The 16,872-nt window shown below is 35.7% G+C and overlaps 1 protein-coding gene across 1 annotated transcript; it reads left to right on the plus strand.

Annotated features, from left to right (window-relative positions):
* Positions 1-68: 68 nt before the first annotated feature.
* Positions 69-13,165, plus strand: LOC125591693 (tryptophan synthase beta chain 1, chloroplastic-like). The gene is made up of 5 exons (XM_048766350.1): positions 69-1,168; positions 5,932-6,297; positions 8,628-9,061; positions 12,653-12,742; positions 12,831-13,165. Exons 1-4 carry the CDS (start codon positions 845-847, stop codon positions 12,678-12,680), a joined length of 1,152 nt encoding a protein of 383 aa, XP_048622307.1. The 5' UTR covers positions 69-844; the 3' UTR covers positions 12,681-12,742; positions 12,831-13,165.
* Positions 13,166-16,872: the final 3,707 nt, after the last annotated feature.

Genomic DNA, 16,872 nt, shown 5'->3' on the forward strand with positions numbered 1-16,872 from the left:
AAAATCTCTTTTTTTTGTTACTATTAAAAACGCTTCGTATTTCTTCCGCATATTACTATTCAGATCCTTATGCTAATAGGATTTAGATTTCTATAGAGTTTGTTGACTTTAAAAATTGAGAGATTTGTTAAATTTGGAAAAAATTGTAGAGAATTTTATATATTATGAAAATGTATAAAAATAAAATAATGTAATGATTCTAATAATTCAAGGGTAGTATTTTCAAAATGTTGTTTTGTGAGCTAAAATGTTAAGAATACAACTTTCAATAATACTTATTTTAATAGATTTGTAGAATCATTAAAATTTAAACTATTTATTATTTCACAAATGATTTTTATAGAATTATAGAAACATCAAACCAATAACACTAAATTTTAATAAGAATGTAATAATCTATAAACCAATAACACTAGACTTGAAAATTCTAAGAGTCATTGTAAATCTAGTTTCCACTAACACTCTCTTAGTATTGTTATTTTCATCCCGACAAAAGAAAGTGTTTTTATTGTCACTTAGTATTTTGTAAAATAGCGTTTACATGTCTTCCTTTTTCGGTTGTACGTTTAAGTCTTTAGGTAAAAGACATTACAAATTATTTGCAAACGCACAATGATTGAAAGAAAGTTACATTCATAACTCCATACATGTACGTTGTTTCGTCAAAATCAAGAGGACACGTGGAACAATGCGACAACAAGATCATGCATAAATATTTCAGATCATGCATCAATAATTCAGATCGATTCATACAAAATAATATACTATAAAAAGAGAACTCGTCAGCCCAAATTTTTGGTAAAGAAATATCACAAATAATTAGACATCGGCGTTTCAAAAAAAAATGCCGTCCACTAAAATCCAGTTACGATGGCAGCCACTTCCTAGGGTTCCGGAAAGAAACCACCGTATGATAAACTCTGTTGTTTTTGGAGTTCCCATTAAATGTCACCACCGTGTAAGCGACGTACTCAGCCGTACGAATGGTCCATCTTTTGGTTCTGTGACTTCTGTCTCAATAAGAACCAAAGCGAGACCGTTTCTTCTTGGCGACGCTAATGGTCGTTTCGGGAGGTTCGGTGGGAAGTTTGTACCGGAGACTTTGATGTCACGCCTGAGAGATCTTGAAGAGGAATTAGATTTTGTTTTGAGCGATCATGAATTTCAGGTTGGCTTTTCTCATATATCTGATTACGGGCAAAAACTCTACTAATATAATAGTCGACATATTTACGCATTTTAAATAAATATATACGATAATAATTTCTATTTAGTATAAATATAATACATGCACTTTACTTAAACATGATAATTAATCTATGCTATGTGTTGATATGCCTTGAATCTGGATGTTACATCTAGGCGATGGATGTTACATCATGTACATCATACCGACTCGGTTGCATCAAGAGCATTGCATCAAGTTATTATGGATGTTATTGTTGATATGCCTTGAATCTGGATGTTACATCTAGGCGATGGATGTTACATCACGTACATCATACCGACTCGGTTGCATCAAGAGGGTTGCATAAAGTTATTATGGATGTTACATCTGAACGTGGGGTTAAGCCCATGAGTCCGTTTAGTCTAGGGTTTTAGATGCGAGATGTTACTATATATATCTTGTATTCGAAGTAACCCTAAACTTGCACTTTGTAAGCTCAATATCGTCTCCAATAATAAGATCTCGCTTTGCCCGTGGATGTAGCCCTAGGGGTGAACCACGTTAAATATCCGTGTCGTAGTTACATCACTTTTATTCATTTGTTTCCGCATCTGTTCCTTCTCACGTCCGTTACAACAAACTGGTATCAGAGCTTCGGGTTGTGATCTAGTGAGAAGATGTCTGGAATAAGAGCGAAGATCGACAAGTTTGATGGGAGAAATAGCTTCAGTCTTTTTTGGCAGATTAAGATGCAGGCATTGTTGAAGCAACAAGGCATCTGGGGACCATTGCCAGAAAAGAAATCTGAAGCAGCTGATTTGGAGACTCTAGAAGAGAAGGCGTTCTCAACAATTTTGTTGTGTCTAGCAGACGAGATCATCATCGAAGTGTCGGATGAGAAAACTGCTGCTAGTTTGTGGCAGAAGTTGGAGAGCTTGTACATGGCAAAATCTCTAACGAACAAGCTACTTCTGAAGCAACGCCTCTTTGCCTTGCGTATGCAAGAAGGTATTGAGCTTCGCGACCATCTTGACAAGCTGAATTCGATATTACTGGAGCTGTGTAACATCGATGTTAAGGTGGAGGATGAAGACGCGGCACTAATCCTGTTGGTATCTCTGCCGAACTCCTTCGAGAACTTCGTGCAATCGTTCATTGTTGGCAAAGATACAGTGAAACTGAAAGAAGTTAGGTCGGCGCTTCATAGTCGGGAATTGCGCCATAAGGCATCCAGCTCAGGGACAGGCAATCAAGCATCAGAGTTGTTTGTCAGTGGTGTGAAGGGACATCAGAACAGAAGGACTTCGAAAGATAGGAAGTCGTTTCCAAGAGGTCCTAAAGCATCTGATATTAGCAACTATTGCAAAGAGAAGGGACATTGGAAATCAGACTGTCCCAAGATGAAGGAGCAGCAGTTTGGGTCTGTTGCAGTAGCCGAGGATGAAACCAAGTCTGACGACGACATCACTCTTGTTGTGCACGGACACACATACTCTTCTAATGTGTGGGTTCTTGATACGGGAGCATCCTACCATATGACACCGAGGAGAGAGTGGTTTTCAGAGTACACAGAGGTACTTGACAACAAGATTAAGATGGCAAACGACTTTGCCTGCAAGATTGTTGGGATCGGCTCAATCAAGCTCAGGACACATGATGGTAGATTCTGCACATTGAACAAGGTTAGGCATGTTCCATCAATGACGAAGAATTTGATATTCGTGAGTCTTCTGGACAGCAGAGGGTTCAAATATTCGGGTGGCGATGGAGTTCTGAATGTCTACAGGGGTTCTGATGTGATTCTGAAGGGTTTCATGAACGGTACTCTGTATTTGCTGAAGGGTACAACAATTACCGGTTCAGAAAATGTTGCATCGCCAGAGATCCCAGAGAAAGATATGACTAAGCTATGGCATATGAGGCTTGGACATATGGGTGAGCGTGGGATGCAACATCTGTCGAAGCAAGATATGCTTCATTCTGATATTGGTTTGGAACTCTGCTCGGAAGAGTTCAAACAGTTTTGTAAGGATGCAACATCTGCCAAGCATCTTACAGATAGGGGAACACCACAGCGGGATGGTGTTACAAAGTGGATAAACCAGATAATGCTACAGAGAGCGATGTGCATGCTCTCGAGTGTTGGTTTGGAGAAGTGGTTTTGGGCTGAAGCTGTCAACACGGCTTGCTACTTGATAAATTTTGGTTCCCACACAGACATCGAGTGCAAGATACCTTCTGAGGTGTGGTCAGGTAGATCTGCTAAATATTCACTTTTAAGAGTGTTTATGGGCTACAATGATGGAGTCAAGAGATACATGGTCTGGTCTCCATCAGAAAACCGAATGGTTCTAAGCAGGAATGGTGTCTTCGATGAAGCATCTACGGTTAGAAGCTCAGGGTCCAGTTCAGAAGCAGAAAAGGGTAGCACTGATAAACAGGTGGATCTGCAAGATGGTCATGAAGTGATCGATGTGCAGGCACACACATAAAATCAAGAGGAGCGTGTAGAAGATGTTCAGTTGGAGTCTACATAGATTCAACCGCTTGATGTTACAGAGCGTAGCATTGTGAAAGATCGACCAAGAAGGGTTGATGTCAGGCCACTAGAGAGATATCACTTTGATGATATGGTGGGTTATGCACTTCAGGTTGCAGAGGAAGTGGATGTGTCATCCACTTACATGAAAGTTGTTTCTAGTCCCGAGTCTGAGAAATGGCATGTTGCAACGAGAGACATGGAGTCTCATCAGAAGAATCATACATGGGATCTGGTCACATTACCATCGGGGAGGAGGGATGTTACATACAAGTGGGTCTTCAAGATAAAGGTTGAAGCATCATCGGCCGAAAGAGTTAAGTATAAAGCTCGGATTGTTGCAAGAGGGTTCAGTCAGAGAGAGGGAGTAGACTACAATGAGATGTTCTCACTTGTGGTCAGAGATACTTTCATCAGAGTGTAGCTAGCACTGGTAGCACATCAGGACTTGGAGCTTAAGCAATTTGATGTGAAGACAGTGTTTTTTCATGGAGAGCTAGAGGAGATATACATGACTCAGCCAGATGGTTATCGAGTTCCTGAAAAGGATGACTATGTGTGTACGCTTCAGAAGTCACTTTGTGGATTTAAGCAGTCTCTCAGAGGATGGTACAAGAGATTCAGCAGCTATATAATCAAGTTGGGCTACATCAGAAGTCCTTATGATTGGTGTGTCTATGTGAGCAAGTTGAAGGATGCGACGTTCATCTATTTGGTGCTCTACGTGGATGACATGTTGATAGCTGAAGAAAAGATGTGTGACATCGAGAAGCTGGAGCTTATGCGTTCTAAAGTTGAGATGAAGGATTTGGGTACATCAATGAAGATTCTAGGGATGGAGATCTTCAGAGATAGGGAGAAGGAGTTGTTCTTGTCACAGAAGGCCTACATTAATGAGGTGTTGACAAGGTTCGTGATGTCTTCAGATGAACCTATCAGTATTCTGTGCACTGCAAATGTTCATCTCACCAAGTATATGGTTTAGCCCGTTGGGGCATCTGGCCCGTTGGGGCATCATGCCCGTCGGGGCATCTGGTCCGCAAGGACATCTGGCCCGTTGGGGCTTCTGGTCCGCAAGGATATCTGGCTCGTTGGGGCGAACGGCCCGTTGGGGCATCTGGTCCGCATGGACATCTGGTCCGCAAGGACATCTGGCCCGTTGGGGCATCTGGTCTGCAAGGACATTTGGTCCGCAAGGATATCTGGTTCGTTGGGACATCCGGCCCGTTGGGGCGTGTAGTCCGTTGGGACATCTGGTCTGTTGGGACATCCGGCCCGTTGGGGCATCTGGTCCGCATGGACATCTGGTCCGCAAGGACATCTGGCCCGTTGGGGCATCTGGTCTGCAAGGACATTTGGTCCGCAAGGATATCTGGTCCGTTGGGACATCCGGCCCGTTGGGGCGTCTAGTCCGTTGGGACATCTGGTATGTTGGGACATCTGGCCCTTTGGGGCGTCTGGTTCGTTGGGACATCTGGTCCGTTGGGACATCTAGTCCGTTGGGATATCCGGCTGATGACGAACGTCTGGCTCTAGTTGAGCATCTGACCGTTAAAGGGCGTCTGGTTCGTCATAGCAACACATCTGGTCCGAAGGGAAATCTGAGGCAAAGAGAGCGATGGTACATTTAGCGTTGAAGAACGCATCTGGTACATTTGGCGTTAATGGCGCATCTGGCACTTGAAAGTGCATCTTGTACATCTGGCGCTGATGGCGCATCTTGTACATCTGGCGCAGAGAAACGTATCTGGTACATCTGGCACTTGAAGGTGCATCTGGTACATCTATTATTGAGAGGATTCAAGTCAAGGTGGAGAATTGTTGATATGCCTTGAATCTGGATGTTACATCTAGGCGATGGATGTTACATCACGTACATCATACCGACTCGGTTGCATCAAGAGCGTTGCATCAAGTTATTATGGATGTTACATCTGAACGTGGGGTTAAGCCCATGAGTCTGTTTAGTCTAGGGTTTTAGATGCGAGATGTTACTATATATATCTTGTCTTCGAAGTAACCCTAAACTTGCACTTTGTAAGCTCAAAATCGTCTCCAATAATAAGATCTCGCTTTGCCCGTGGATGTAGCCCTAGGGGTGAAACACGTTAAATATCCGTGCCGTAATTACATCGTTTTTATTCATCTGTTTCCGCATCTGTTCCTTCTCACGTCCGTTACAACACTATGTTTTTCTTATGTGCCCTTTTAACTGTATAATCAGGCGGAGCTTACAACAGCATTAAGAGACTACGTAGGAAGAGAGATGCCTCTCTACCTCGCCGAACGTTTAACCGAACACTACAGAAACAAATCTCGAACCACCGGAGATGGACCCGAGATCTACCTGAAAAGGGAAGATCTAGGCCATAGTGGGTCCCACAAAATGAACAATGCTCTCGCTCAAGCAATGATTGCCCGGCGGTTTGGTTGCAGCCGTGTGGTAGTGGCCACAGGAGCCGGCCAACATGGGGTCGCCACCGCGGCTGCTTGTGCAAAGCTCTCCTTGGAGTGTACTGTTTTCATGGGAACCACTGATATAGAGAAACAATCCTCTAATGTCCTTTCCATGAAACTGCTTGGGGCTCAGGTAAAACTAGTAATTATATATAATTAGACTCATAACCAAGCCGAACTTAACTTGATGCAGTTTTGCAACACAAACTTTTCTTAATTATTATCCGGAAACCAAAGGCTTATAGTTTTTTAAAAATATATATTTTCTCATTTTGGGTTCAAATATTTGCCCATGGATCGTTGAAGAGAATCAGGATCCACTCCTAATTTCTATTATTAACTTCATTATGTATTTAACATATACAAAACGTCAAGAGACCAATTACTGAGATAAAAAAAAATCTTGAAACATAGGTACCGGAAATTTAAAAAAGTTAAGTAAAAATCTAGCAAAACAAATTGTTGGTAATTAACAGTAAAAAACTATGCAAAGAATCACCGTAAGTTAGAGCATGATTAACCCACAACCTCACTTAGGTATCTTAGTGATTATTTTATTAATTAAATGTAATTAAGAACCTTAGCTAAGAAATACTTTGATTTTGTGCTCCAATGGGAGTCTCTTATCTAGAAGTTCTTAAAAAAAAAAAATTGCCCAAACATGTATATGGTTCATGAAAATTGGATACAAGCATATAGATGTTTATAGATATGCAAAACACAGGGAGCAATTGGCCTGCAATTTGAGACCTAACTCAGAACAATAGTGTTGTTGAGTGAAAGGAAGTAAGGTCCTAAAAAGCTCAGTAGCAGCCTAACAGGTTATTAAAGAACTCAGTAACAGCAATCAAGGCAAGAGGAATAACAACAGATATAAACTTCAATCAAAACTATTCAGTGAAGAACATAACAAATTCTAAGAAAACATGGAAAAGCATGAATACACAATTCTGAAAAAAAAAAAACAAGAAAATGGAACATATACAAACTTACAATCATGTAGAGAGAAGATGCAGCCAAGGCAAGAGGAATGGCAACGGAGGTGACCTTGTCCATTGGTCCCTTCAAGTAATTGTGTCTCTGGATGCTCTGGAACAACCTGGTTAGTAGAACAAAAAAGTAGTCCTCAAGGTCAATCTCACAAAGGCGCCACTAATCAAAGGTGGCAAACTATATAAATAAAACACACTGCCACATGAAAATGATGGAAACACAAAAACTCACCTTCTAGCACATTGTAATGATTCTGTCTTGATTCAGATTGTCTGAGAGGACTAACAAAGTTCGGCAAGTAAGGAGTTTCTGACAAAAACAAGACACACACAAACCTTAATAACAAAGAACGTCTACAAAAGGGTTAGATCAATGAATGCCAGTCTTGTTTACCTGACTAACACAAGAAGCCCTCAGCTCCATAGTTGAAACGTCAGAACTCTGCTGATCAAAGAGATTAGTAAGCTTGGAAGCAACAGTACCCAAGTGATCAACAACGTTAACAAGAGCCTTTACAGTATACTCCTTTAAATTGTCCAACACCCTAACAAAAAACAGAGCATATATATTCTTAAACAACCATCATTCAAAGCTACTAAGTAGTTAAAGGGAGACACATGGTTTAACATACATTTGCTTTTGTTCGCTGTGGAGATAAGACTTCTCACAGTAATCAGCAGCAGAGTAGAGCTGAGGTCTCAAGTTCTTCAGCTCCTGTTACATCAAAAACGTAAAGGATGAAAGTCCGCATCACAAGCTAACTAACAGCCAATTGTTGGAACAAATTACAAAGCTATTAGAGATTATTGGATCACAAAGCCTTGAGAGCATACAAGGAGATCATGGATCTGACTCGGACAAATCATGTTCATAGATTTTTAACTTTTTAAAAAGAATCTAATCAAACAGAAGCAAAAGAATATGCAGCAAAGAGAGAGAGAGATTAAAGAAAAGGAAACATGCAAGGCCTTGAAGAAGCTCTTGCTGCGTTCCATGGAACCTCGTCGAAGGTCATCGCTGGATTAGTACTCACGGATCAGTTTTCTGGTCTGTATCTTCATGAACCTTTGATGACTCCATCTCCATGATCAGATTTGTAATCACGAGATTTTCTCTTTGGAATTTTCTCGAGAAAAGGCAAAAGAAACGAAACAGAAAAAATAGGGGAGAAGAGTAATAAAGCGACGCGTGTCATATAAGAGGCGGCTCTTGTGTTGCCTATTTAAGATACGTTGCTTATGGTAATTACCATTTTTCTTTTTCTTTAATTCTTAATTAAACTAAGAACCCCATCTAAAATCCCCGGATAATCATGGTCTTAGATAAACTAACATTACCTGTTTATTTTTAAGAAGAGTTTTATTACAAATAGTTTTTCAGAAAAGAAGATTTTATTACAAATAATATTTCCTGATACAATAAAATATTCATCTACGAACATAAAATTCGTTTATATACTGATTTTAATAGGTATCATCCTTAGAAGGAACATTTCAAGATGCCAGTTCAGAGGCGATTCGAAATTGGGTTGAAAACCTAGAAACCACATACTACTTATCGGGGACGGTCGTAGGACCACACCCGAGTCCGGTAATGGTACGTGAGTTTCAATCTGTGATTGGGAAAGAGACGAGAAAGCAAGCCAAACGACTATGGGGTGGTAAGCCTGATGTGTTGGTAGCCTGTGTGGGGAGTGGTTCAAACGCATTGGGATTGTTCCATGAGTTTGTTGGGGATGAGGATGTGCGGCTAGTAGGGGTCGAGGCCGCGGGACTGGGGCTTGATTCAGGGAAACATTCAGCTACTTTGGCCGTTGGAGATGTTGGTGTGTACCATGGTTCTATGAGCTACTTGTTGCAAGATGATCAAGGACAGATACTTAGACCACACTCCATTGGAGTAGAGTAGTGTTAAATTATATATATATGTGTGTGTGCGCGCGCACGCGTGTGAGAATGTGTGTGCGCGCGCGTGCGTGTGTTTTCTAAAGAGTTATTCAAACTATTATTATGGAGTTAATTAGCACAACTAGTGAAAATGAAAGTTAAAAAGTAACTTTGCACGTCTGTTTATCATAAAAAAGGTGTTCACATTTAACACAAGTCATCTATTGTGATAGGTATGAAAGAATTTAATCTACGGTTGGATAAGCAATATTCCTTTTTTTTATTATTTGAGGAGCATTTTAAACAATTAACCTTATCACCATGTGTGATTAACAAAAATGTCATTTTTTATGTGTCATCATGAGAATCATTTTCACACTCTTTATTAAATAGCCCTCTATTGCCTATACTAATTACATATAATGTCATTTCTCATTAAATTTAATAATATGAAGAAATTATATTACTATACTATATGAGTTGTGATTGCATTACTATTAGCATAGAAAATACCCGAGATAACCATTGCGTGGAAACATAAGTAAGCTAAATTTCGTTCTTCTATTGGTCAAAGCGAGACGTAACTGATGGTTATGCCTACAACATTATCTCTCTTTGATCAGTGAGAAGAAGCCTTGCATATATAACATGAAACATTTCAAGGTATAGTTACTCACTTCAATGGATTTTAATAATTATCGAACAAAACATATATAGCCACAAAATGAATGGCAAAATATAGTTATTTATATTTTTAGCATAATATTAGTGGATTGAGCGATGTGTATGCTTCATTATTTTACATTTTTTTAGTATAATATTAGTGGATTCTTCGATGTGTATGATGTATTATTTCATAGAAGCTATCATACATAATTTTTTTTAATAAAAATTGTTGGGATTTTGACTATATATATACGATTCATGTTTTATAAGATTCATGTTCTTTACGATTCATAAATAAAACATGACCTTTTTTGGGACTGGAAAATATAAACGATTCAGAATTACGTTCTTCTATAAAACTTCCTTATGTGACATTTATTTTGATTAATATTTTTGGATTATTATGGGATACATGAAATTTATTTTGGGAATTTATTTTAATAGCATCAATATGAACGTTTTTATGTTGTAAAATCAAAATGTTGTCTATAAAAAATCTATTGAATATCTAGCGTGATTGTAAAATACATCCGAAAAGGAATTTCATATTAAATTTTTTCAATCCCTTAAATTTTGCAACAAGACCTTTTGATTTTGAAATTATATTAAATGGTAACAGACATTAAATTTGGTAATTTATATCATTCATCTCTGATTAAGTTTAAAGTCAAATATCATTTTATTATGGACTTCCTTTATTTCCCTCCTTGCATGTAAGACTTTCTATAATTGTCTAGAAATCTAGGACTATAATGTTATGCGAAATTAATAGGATTATCTGATATTTATAGTCACAAATGATAGGGTTTTGACTATATATACGATTCATATTGTTATAATTTGAATATTCTTTACGATTTATGAATGATACATGACATTTTTAGGGTCTGGAATGTATAAACGATTCATAATTATGTTCTTCTATAATTATTTGGTTTGTGACATTTATTTTGGTTTATTTAGAGACAATTATATATGTGAGTAAAATTTAATTTGAAACTGAAAAATATAAAAAAATTTATATTGTAAAATCAAAGTGTCATATATAAAAAATTTATAAGCAATCTTGAGTGATTGTAAAATACATTCAAAAATTGGTGAAACTGTATTAAAAATTTCTGGGCTATCCCTTAATTTTGATTACAAGACTTTTTGATTACGTAATTAACATAAATGTTGACAGACATTAAATTTGGAAATTTAATTTTTTCCGATTCAGTTTAAGGAATATGTCATTCTTAATGTAGACTTCCTTAATCTTTTCCCTATGCATATATTACTTTATATACTTGTCTGGAAATCTACTAACAATTAGGGATTTGCAACATTGCTTTATGGTGAAAATTATTTATTTTTTCAAATCTCGTGGGTCAAAACCCAATCAGTTACTATATATATATACCATATCATCCATATAGCTACAATATCACAAACTACACGTTTCAAAACTAGCAAAAATATATTAAGCATAAATTTCATTTCTGACTTGAAACCAAAAAGTCTTTGTGGAAGATTATGGTGAATGTCATAAAACTTTGGAAGCAGTACTAGGCTGCTACTGGAGAAACCATTGAATGGTTTTCGTAGACGAAAAAGTTAGGTTTTCTTATGATGTATATTCTTTAAATCGTAAGCAAATTATGTGTTTATTATCTGATGCTTTCATTTGTTACTATATTGTAGGGAGACAAAATCCATACATCGGTTTGAAAGGAATGGTTTCACAGTTTGATCCTTTAATGAGACAACAATGTTCTAAGATTCTGTTTAATTTTTCCTTGACACCCTCTTGCGATAACATATAAAGTTATCTGAATCATATGTTGTTTCCAAGATTGAACTGATCAAAGATTGTAACTACATTTGTCTAGCCAACTTCCGTTGGATCATTCTTGGTCTTTCTCATCCAAAGTTCTATGTTGGTATGTTCATGATATTTGACTATGTGTATATAAACTCATTTTGTCTATGTGTATATAAACTCATCCAAAGTTCTATGTTGGTATGTTCATGATCATTCTTGGAGTTATATTTTATTTCAGTATGAAATTGTTGCCTTTTATTGATAACAACTATTTATTTTAAGTTTACTATTATCTTTTTATCATCAATTATCAACTTTATCCTCCATGTGATTGTTAATAAATTTCAAGCAATATATATTAACCATAAACGATAAGGTCGGAATCTAACATGTGATTGTTAATAGATTACTTGGTTGACAAGGTAATCTATTGTATTTATTGTATATACAATAGATTAATAGGAGCTGATATTATATGTATATTTTGCTAATATTTTTCATATTTCATAATAAGGCCGACTTAAGAGGGTTACTAACATTGATTGAATTTCCAAAATTGTCTTCGACCCCATTGGTGTTCCAGAAATTGATGCTTTAAGATTGAGGTAATACGTGCATTCCCATATTTTGTTAAATAATATTTTTAAATTCTCTAGATGATCTCTTTGCTATTGCTCATAATAGGATTGCAAACAAAGACTTCTGAAGGCATTATTGACAGCAGTTATTTTGTCTCTATTTTAATTTTCTTTTGTTTTTTATACATTGTTCCTTTTATATTTTATTAGACTATTGCTTATGTTTCATTTAATATTATATTTATAATTTACCCGCATGCAAACAAATATACAATTAAATTTTAATGGCCATCGCATATAAATTTATATTGACATACTAAAATTCCTAGCTATAATCCATACTTTCTGACATATATTTTTTTTTACTATGCATTTAACTTTTATTATGTCTACATATTAAAAGTTATAATACTTTAATAATCTCCTCGCTCCGCACAGGGCGCGGGTTATCACCTAGTTTTTATTATAATCTTGGATAACCAAATTATATTTGTAAATCAAAGAGGGGTTGTTATGTAAAGTATTCTGAGCCTCACATATGCTTGATTGGTCGTAGGTTAGAGTATCCCGGAGTCGGACCGGAGATTAGCTTTTTGAAAGAAACCGGGAGAGTCGAATTCTACACAGCAACAGATAAAGAAGCCATTCAAGGTATTAACGTTACTTACTAATTCTATCTCTATAATTCTAACAAGATTTTTCATTCACTTCTAACAATCTTCTATCTCGTCTATTGTAGCGTGCATGCTATTGAGCAGATTGGAGGGTATAATCCCAGCATTGGAAGCATCTCACGCGCTCGCATTCCTCGACAAACTTGTTCCTATTCTGCATGATGGTGCCAAAGTGATCGTGAATTGCAGTGGCCGTGGCGACAAAGATATAGACACTCTTATCAAAAGAGGCAATCCCTCTTCTCTTTCTCGAGTCACCAAGATGTCACATTATTCTTGACTCTTGTATAACTCCTATAGATGCATTTGCAACCAACACTATGGATAAAACAATAATAAATCCGACTAATAATATAGTCCATAATGCTACAAAAATCAATATTCATATCGAGTAATAAAACAAGATGATATATTGTTATGTGTTATGTTAAGCAGATATTAAAAAACAAATATTCAAATTGATTTAAAAGACAATATGTGACTGTCTCCATGTTACAAGTAAAAACGAGTAGAAGACAATTCCCTATTTTTGAAATAGTTAATATTAACGGAAAACCGAACACATATAAGGCCATGATTACCTTTGAATCTTAACAATCCCCTTCTGTTCAATATCCTTTCTTTGTCCTCCTAGAAACCATTTCTCCCTTAATATTTATCTGATCAATTATTTTCACGTACGCAGCAAAAAATGAAGAGCCGGAGCAGAAGCTTGGCCACCATGAGTTTGATGATAATTACGGTTCTGTCAGGGACAGAGTCACAGAGATTGTGGCTGGAAAAGAAGCACTATTAGGATAGGAAGTATTGCCTTTGTGTCGCAGAGAATGTATGCCAATATGCATGAAAGCAGCAACAGCCCAAACAAGTTGAAAAAATGTGCCTTCGTCTATTGTATATTAAAAAAATCTAATATATTTAGAATTTATTTTTTTTCCAAGCTAAAAAAGCTCGTAACATTTTTGAGCTCTAATCCATTGCTTATGTTGCATTTGCTATGGGCCCGGCCTGCGTGAAATTGACCAAAGCATCGCAACAGATTTGTGAAGGTGCATGCCAAGCGGGTTGTGTCCAGCTTCAAGGTCGAGGGCCTCGAGGCACCGGACTTTCAGCCACAGATCAAGGAGTCGATATGGTCATTGCATAGAGAAAAATATTTAATACCTTTACCACTAATAAAAGTATATCTCTTTTCTTCAAAAACAAAAAAAAACATCTTTACCACTGGAAAAAAACAAGATTTTGAGTTTAGCATGTTATTTGTTCTTATATGTAGCAGATTGTAAATTTGGGGGTATCTCCTAAACGTAGGAACTATGCATCATGATAACTGTAATTCAAAAATTCCTCCCCAAGAAAAATAATTTGAGAAACATCTTCAAATTGTACGTAAGAGGATCGATATGGAACAAATCAAAGCAAAAATGGACTTTCTATTTAGAACACACTAGCTTCTATTTTTTTAAAGAAAATATTAAATTGAAAAATATTTATTTAGATTTACTAATATATTTTAATAAACATATATATCTGTTTATTATTTTTTTTAAACTATCACGTATGAAAATAACGGCATATGCAATAATTTGAAATTAAAACAAAAGTAAACACAATATTAAAAAGGATCACTGAAGTCAATTACATATGCATTATTTTAAATAGATTAAAAAGGCACTATGAAATTCTATGTAGTTCTGTAAAGATCTAAACTTTTGGTTAGTTATTGATCTTTAAATTTTGTTTGCTTATTTGATTTAATTTTCCTAATGTAAACCAACATTTAAATCCTAGTTGACATGCTTAGACCACTTTTTTAATAGTATTAGTAGAACGTTAGAAATGAACTAAAGATGGATTTGCTTTTAGCTTCCTCTCTATTCTGAAAAATAAAAGGACAAATGATGAGCGACAATTAGGCGTACGTGTACTACTTGGTAATGTAGGTAATTAGGTTTTTGTCAAATCAGCAATAAATGGATTTTGAAATTCGTCGTTGCGGAGGGAATAGAGAACACGTAGAAAGGATAGAACTTTCCTTTTCGTTGTACTATTACGTGGAAATCAGTGTTTTTAAAACCAGACCGACCCGATGGTTGGACCGGATTCGACCGTGAACGGTTATATAGCCGGGTTGGTCTAGTAATTGGTTCGACCATGAATTGACCACATAGCCAGATTATATTTCAAAGTTATTAAACCAATAAAAACCAATAAAACTATCGAAAATCTATAAACAATCCATATAAACAAGAAACTAATTTATATTTATAATATTTTATGTTCATAATTGATTTATATTTTAACTATGCATCATGTTTACTAATATTACTTTTATATTTACATACTAAAAAAATATTAAACCATATTAATGAACCAGGTTTGACCCGGTCAAACCATATTGAACCATGATCCAAAATATTTCCGGTTCAGCTTCCGGTCCGGTTTTAAAAACACCGGTGGAAATGGAACATTGGTTGAACTAAGAAATAAAAAAACAATTGGAGCTATGTTAAATACCATGTTTTTACGAGAAAAATGGCTGCATACTCAAAATAAATGAGTTCCGAGATCCAATCCAATATCAAATATTATGTGGAGCTTTAAAATCTTGATCGGATGATCTTAACTAATATTCAGGATATATATGAAAATGATCTGTATATACATGTATAGTATAGTATAATATTGTAGACATGTATATTATACAAGACGAAATGCACTTATTAAAAATGTGATGTACTGCAGTTATCATGATTAAGTTATCTGTTCAGACCTTGAACTTATGGACTACTTTCATAGAACATGTGAATTGCGTGAGAAAATAAAAAGAGTAATCCAGAAGTTTTACTCACGACCAGAACGGATATGCGACACAAGTGAACAAGTGTCGCTCGAGAGCCATACATCTTGTCAAAAATTATGTTGGAAATCCACTATAATTTTTTTTACAAAAATTCCGGGCTAAAACCTATAATTTTATTAGACCAGGGATAAAGAAAAAGAGCAGATTGTTATCCTTCTATTTTTTGGGTCAAATTCCTTAATTCTATTTATTATTATGTTTTATGACAAAAAAAATATAGACCAAGGTTAATACATCAACTGGCCAGGCTTGGAAACCGAGCATATAACTTGGTTCCATTCTAAATACCATTGAATTCTGTGATCTATAGGTTCCGTTCTCTGTTTAGTATTTAGTTCACTATATTCTAATTTCTAACTATGCTAAAACAAAAATAAATTATTTTACTCTATGTTGTTCTAACTTATTTATCAATCGATTTATGTGTTTCACAAAATCACCTTTATTATTATCATTCTTGAGATATAGCTTCTCTTTTCTTTCATTAATAAATCATAAATTAGGTATAATTAGAAAGGTGATTATACATTTGTAAAAGGGGGACAAAGAACGAAAAAACGTGTTAGGTAGATAGAAATATAAAAGGTACGTACCGAAGAAAGTTTCTTAAGACATCTAACATGTATCAGCAAAGTACATATATACAACATGTATTAGCAAAAAACAGCTAATATGTATTAGCAAAAAACAGCTAATATTTATTAGCAAAAAAACAGCTAATATGTACTAACTGGAAAAGGATTGGCTAGTTAGAAGAAAAAAAATGTCATGGTGGCATCTTTATCAAGTTTTTTTTAATACTAACCTGGCATCTCTATCAAGTTAGGCAATCAGCATTGGTGCAATTCTCAATCGATCTCTCAGTAATTAAAATAATACATGAAAAAAAAGAAGGTAAAGAAACAGATGAGAGAGACAAGAAAACGTTTTTTTGTGAAGAGATTTCGTCCGAAATCATGAGAAGCTTTGGCCACTTATCTGTTATTTATTGATCTATATTTTTTTAATATTAAACTTTTTGTCAGAAAACAAGGTAGAATTTGGGTGCCATTAGAGTATCTCCAACCCATAACACTATTTTAGTGTCAAAATCACATTATTTTAGTGTAATTTCAGCACTAAAAAAAAGTTCTTCTTCAACCATAACACTAAACTTCACACTAAAAGTTATTTTATAATATTATATGTATTTATATTTTTATTTGTCAATTATTTAATTGTCTATTTTATTAATAAATTAAGTG

This window comes from Brassica napus, chromosome C8, assembly GCF_020379485.1.
Source record: "Brassica napus cultivar Da-Ae chromosome C8, Da-Ae, whole genome shotgun sequence".
NCBI classification, from domain to species: domain Eukaryota; kingdom Viridiplantae; phylum Streptophyta; class Magnoliopsida; order Brassicales; family Brassicaceae; genus Brassica; species Brassica napus.

Excerpts from the sequence above, each read along its gene's own strand:
- LOC125591693 (XM_048766350.1), top strand. The coding sequence starts at position 845 with ATGCCGTCCACTAAAATCCAGTTACGATGGCAGCCACTTCCTAGGGTT. Across the intron at positions 6,298-8,627 it reads TGAAACTGCTTGGGGCTCAG|GTATCATCCTTAGAAGGAAC; the intron begins GTAAAACTAGTA and ends TGATTTTAATAG. Across the intron at positions 9,062-12,652 it reads CCACACTCCATTGGAGTAGA|AGTATCCCGGAGTCGGACCG; the intron begins GTAGTGTTAAAT and ends GTCGTAGGTTAG.